Raw genomic sequence first — 6000 nt, forward strand, 5'->3', positions numbered from 1 at the left:
AGAGCGCTCTGGAGCAGGTTTTCATCCAGGATGTCTCTGTACATTGCTGCAGTCATCTTTCCCTTTATCCTGACTAGTCTCCCAGTTCCTGCTGCTGAAAAACATCCCCACAGGATGATGCTGCAACCACCAGGCTTCACTGTAGGGATGGTATTGGCCTGGTGATGAGCGGTGCCTGGTTTCCTCCAAACGGGATGCCTGGCATTCACACCAAAGAGTTCAATGTTTGTCTTATCAGACCAGAGAATTTTGTTTCTCATGGTCTGATAGTCCTTTAGGTGCCTTTTGGCAAACTCCAGGTGGGCTGCCATTGCCTTTTACTAAGGAGTGGCTTCCGTCTGGCCACACTACCATATAGGCCTGATTGGTGAATTGCTGCAGAGTTGATTGTACTTCTAGAAGGTTCTCCTGTCTCCACAGAGGACCTCTGGAGCTCTGACAGAGTGACCATCGGGTTCTTGGTCACCTCCCTGACTAAGGCCCTTCTCCCCCGATCGCTCAGTTTAGATGGTCAGCCAGCTCTAGGAAGAGTCCTGGTGGTTTTGAACTTCTTCCACTTACGGATGATGGAGGCCACTGTGCTCATTGGGACCTTCAAAGCAGCAGAGATTTTTCTGTAACCTTCCCCAGATTTGTGCCTTGAGACAATCCTGTATCGGAGATCTACAGACAATTCCTTTGACTTCATGCTTGGTTTGTGCTCTGACATGAACTGTCAACTGTGGGACCTTCTATAGACAGGTGTGTGCCTTTCCAAATCATGTCCAATCAACTGAATTTACCACAGGTGGACTCCAATGAAGCTGCACAAACATCTCAAGGATGATTGGGGAAACAGGATGCACCTGAGCTCAATTTTGAGCTTCATGGCAAAGGCTGTGAATACTTATGTACATGTGCTTTCTCAATTTTTTTATTTTTAATAAATTTGCAAAAATCTCAAGTAAACTTTTTTCACGTTGTCATTATAGGGTGTTGTGTGTAGAATTCTGAGGAAAAAATGAATTTAATCTATTCTGGAATAAGGCTGTAACATAACAAAATGTGGAAAAAGTGATGCGCTGTGAATACTTTCCGGATGCACTGTAACTTTCTTGTTGTCATCTTGTAAAGCACTTTCAGCTACACTATTTGTATGACAATGTGCTACAGTATATACCATACAGTATATAGTCGTGGATAAGTTCTCCTGCGGATAAGTCGGGACTTGATTTTACAGTATACTGTAATTTCTGGTATTTTACAATGTCGGTTGTATACGTCGAATGAGGAAAACTCACGCTATTGGTCCAAGAGATTATGATATGCTAACGCCCACCTGAGAGAGTAACCACAGAGCACACTGCCTTTTTTTTTCTATGTGAGTGCGGCAATGCGCTGTATCTGTATGTGCTCCTAACCTCTCTCTCTCTCTTTCTCTATTGTGCCTACGTGACCACACGGTGATACACAAACTATTCCGAAGCAACGTGTGCACTGTTTTGTGTATCTCACACCCTCATACACCAACACCATCAAGTGTTGCATTTTTGAATGGGCCTATAATTCGGGGTCTGATTTTATGATCGATTTTGTTGGGTTTCAAGACCCGACTTACTGTAAATGTTCTGCATAAAGTCTTTGTATATTATGTCTTCACTGTTGATTTAAGCATGCCATGCTCCTCGCTAAGCAGCCCCAGTACTGTATGTAACGCTAACCTCATGCATCACAGGCTCTGTGGGTTTAGTCAGTCAATAGTGATAAGAGCTCAGGAGATGCAGTGAGAGATAAAGGACTTGGGAGTATCAAAGAGTATAATTTAGTAGTTCTCATACCAGGAGAAGGTGGGAGCGGAGGATGCCATCATCTATATGCTACACCGGTCCCTCTCCCACTTGGACCGAGGCAGTGGTGCAGTAAGAATTATGTTTCTGGACTTCTCTAGAGCCTTCAACACCATCCAGCCTCTGCTCCTTAGGGACAGGCTGACAGAGATGGGAGTAGATTTATAGCTGGTGGCATGGATTGTGGACTATCTTAAATACAGACCTCAGTATGTGCGTCTCGGGAACTGCAGGTCTGACATTGTGGTCAGCAACACAGGAGCGTTGCAGGGGACTGTACTTTCTCTGGTCCTGTTCAGCCTATATACATCGGACTTCCAATACAACTCGAAGTCCTGCCACGTGCAAAAGTTCGCTGACGACACTGTTATAGTGGGCTACATCAGGAGTGGGCAGGAGGAGGAGTATAGGAACCTAATTAAGGACTTTGTTAAATGTTGCGACTCAAACCACCTACACCTGAACACAAGCAAGACCAAGGAACTGGTGGTGGATTTTAGGAGGCCCAGGCCCCTCATGGACCCTGTGATTATCAGAGGTGACTGTGTGCAGAGGGTACAGATCTATAAATACCTGGGAGTGCAGCTGGATGATAAATTGGACTGGACTGCCAATACTGATGCTCTGTGCAAGAAAGGACAGAGCCGACTATACTTCCTTAGAAGACTGGCGTCCTTCAACATCTGCAATAAGATGCTGCAGATGTTCTATCAGACGGTTGTGGCGAGCGTCCTCTTCTATGCGGTGGTGTGCTGGGGAGGCAACATAAAGAAGAAGGATGCCTCACGGCTGGACAAACTGGTGAGGAAGGAGTAGGCACGGAGCTGGACAGTTTGATATCCGTGGCAGAGTGATGGACACTGAGCAGGCTCCTGTCGATAATTGAAAATCCACTGCATCCACTGAACAGGATCATCTCCAGACAGAGGAGCAGCTTCAGCAACAGACTGCTGACACCATCCTGCTCCACTGACAGACTGAGGAGATCGTTCCTCCGCCACACTATGTGACTCTTCAATTCAACCCGGTGGGGGGGGTGGTGGTAAATGTTAATATTATTCAAAGTTACTGTCTGTTTTACCTGCATTTGTATCACTCTTTAATTTAATATTGTTTTTTTATCAGTATGCTACTACTGGAGTATGTGAATTTCCCCTTGGGGATTAATAAAGTATCTATCTATCTAATTTGGTACAGTGGTTAGCACTGCTGCTTCACAGCTCAGGTCACATTATTTGGTCCAGCATAGTTGGCAGATGCTTCCCTAGCCTTCAGGGATACAATGAAAACACCAGTGCACCATTATAAACCATAATTATAATCTTTTTCCCCCAGTGACTTCAATGCATTTCACAGAGTTCACCAAAATTCACAAACATTTCTGCATTTTCATCGAACTTGAGGCAAACTGAATTCAGCGAGATTTACTCATCACTGCTGATAAATATGACATCTGACCAAAAGATAAAGAGAACACAAAAGAACATGAGAAGAAAAAAGAAAGACTGAAAAGTATAAAATAATGACTAGCAACTGGCAGTATCTTGGATAATTCAAAAATAGGTCCTGGAAAAGAATAAAAACAAATTGCTACATGCATACAGCCATATTTGCATCATAATTTAATGTATAATATACTGTGAAGCAGATTGCTGACAAGGGCTTTTGTGTTCTGGACGTTTGTTTCTCCATAACAAGTATAACAAGTCTTTCCAACATGCAGTTCCAGTACCACACAGCGTAAGCTGTCCGTGTTAAATAAAGTCCGAGTGTGTTAAAACTGGTGGGACTAGTTTATACGGACATCATGAATTTTCTGGGCATATACAGGTATATATATATATATATATATATATATATATATATATATATATATATATATTCATTAAATTTATTATGATGTAAATGGAAAAGGAGTCATTTATTAGGCAGATTTTGGGCTGTCTTTGGGCTAAGGATTTTTGCCGGACTTGGTAACTCTACTGCCAAAGACATAAGACAGAGAAGTAAAAAAGTAGCCACTGCTTATGCAGTTTAAAGTTGTATTGTCTAAAATATAACCACAAACAACATTAATTTTTTGTGCACTGTATCATGCCTAACTCTTGTTTGGTCTATCGCGCGTGTAGGAGTTAGAAACTGCTAAACAAAAGGAGAGGAGAAGGCGAGGGTCTCGACTCACTTGTAATTCGTTCATAGATTCGAATCTATGAAATTAATTACGGCAAAGACACAAATTTAATCCAGCATTAAATTTATCAGTCATATAAATGTACCTTTTGTATAATATTCCTTAAGGACAAGCACTTATATAAATCTTTTCGGACGATGCGATTAAAAATTACAAGCCCTACAGTCCAACAGCAAATCACTGGAGCAATAAGAAAAAGGAGACTACTTTGATTAATAATAATAAAAAAAAAACTTGTAAAAATTCAAATTACGCGCGTATTCGGTTTAAAACATTGTGCTATTCCGGCAGATTACTTGGTGTAAAATTCAGCATCCGTTAAATTATTCGACTATGCTATGATTTCTCTGGCTGTTTGCAAGTCACGAAGACATCATGCGCTCTCTTTTTCTATCCCATACATATTCTTTTAACATTAAACTTACCATTTTCAATAGCGCAGGGTTATTTAAGCAGCCTGTTTACTATCTGTGTTCCAACTACGATCTTCCGTTCCAGAAAAAACCGGGCAGACAGTTCGGAAAACGTCATGAATTCTTTACAAGTTGATAGGGCACTTCAGAATGATTGACGGATAAGACTGACCTATCCGGAGTAACATACATGGATGATGTCAGTTGTGCACCGCCCTGCTTCTGCAGTGTGCAACGTAAACTTGGAGTGTCGAGTTGGATGGTAGAGGCTGAATTTTTCACCGACGGGACTTAAATGAATTTAACTGTTGCACTCCAATGAAAAGGTTGGTAAACATACGTTAAGAAAAACTTGCAAGGTTTGTAGTGTAACAAGTCCATCGCTTTTGTCACAAAAGTGTTCGGTTTTCACATTCTGAAATGTGCATTTACCCTCTTTAAAGTTAAGCCTACTGTCATAAACGTTACGAATGTGCATTTTCAGAGAGTTAAATGTTTAAGATGAGCACAGATTTGAGCAGACTTCGTAGCACGGTCTTTTCACTCGTTACATCACCGGTATGGTCGCCAGTTGTTTCACTCAAAATCCCCCAAGCAGCTCCCCAGTTTACCTTATTTTGAAAATAAATGTCTCAAGTATTGTTTAGTCATTTATAATAACTACTGTTTCGAAAAACCGAACACTTTTCTGTTGTAAAGCAAGGCTTTGCCGTTTCAATAAATAAATTGTGTTGCCATCTGGGTACAATGGTAAAATATTTTCAATTACTCTTCAAATTCCTGTGCACCATCTGTAAAAGATGCCATGTTTGTGCACTACATGAATGATAGTCACCAATGTTGGGCAGCATCTGTTATCCAAAAGAGATTAAAATATTTAAATTGATAAACAGTCCGGCTAATGAATGAATTCTTTAATGATACTAACTTTATAACAACCTTATATATACACAGATCAGTTCCAACATTAAAACCGTCAACCTAATATTATGCTGGTCCCTCTCAAAACAGCTCTAAACCATCGAGGCATAGACTCAACAAAACCTCTGAAGGGGTCCGTTGGTGTTTGGCTCCAAGATGTAAGCAGCAAAGTGTTTCAAGTCCTGTAAGTTGTGTGGGTGGGGTCTCCATAAATCAGACTTGTTTTTCCAGCATATCCTACAGACTGGATTGGGAATTTGGAGGCCATGTCACCACCTTGAACTTTGTCATGTTCTCAAACCATTCCTGAATAATGTTTGCCTTGTGGCAGGCCACATTATCGTGTGGACAGATGGCACAGCCATCAGGGAATACCGTTGCAATTGTTGACTTGTTGCAATTACTTCTTCCAGTTTGAGTGAACGCTGGGACTAGTCACCGTTACTAGACTGTTGATTTTAGCTATGACTGGTGATTTAGCTGAAGATATTGCTGATATCTCTGAGTGGCTGTGTATGCATTAGCTTCAGCCTAATCCCGTTTCGAAACTTACCTGGTTTGTTCTTTGGATGCCTGAGCTGCTTGTGGCCTCACCTACAATATTGGACTGGTAGGATATTCACCTGGTTTATGTTTGTTTGGGGTCTCC

At 41.5% G+C, this 6000-nt stretch overlaps 1 protein-coding gene across 2 annotated transcripts in view; it reads right to left on the reverse strand.

Annotated features, from left to right (window-relative positions):
- cenpk (centromere protein K) overlaps nucleotides 1–4525 on the reverse strand; it is a 31922-nt gene extending 27397 nt beyond the window's left edge. For both annotated transcript variants that reach the window (XM_039738156.1, XM_039738155.1), the window contains exon 1: nucleotides 4443–4525. In XM_039738156.1, the coding sequence (XP_039594090.1) occupies nucleotides 4443–4445 (3 nt within the window). In that variant the 5' untranslated portion in view covers nucleotides 4446–4525. The remainder of the gene's footprint in view (nucleotides 1–4442) is intronic.
- Between the last annotated feature and the right edge of the window lie 1475 nt (nucleotides 4526–6000).

The sequence above is a fragment of the Polypterus senegalus genome, chromosome 16, assembly GCF_016835505.1.
Source record: "Polypterus senegalus isolate Bchr_013 chromosome 16, ASM1683550v1, whole genome shotgun sequence".
NCBI lineage: Eukaryota > Metazoa > Chordata > Cladistia > Polypteriformes > Polypteridae > Polypterus > Polypterus senegalus.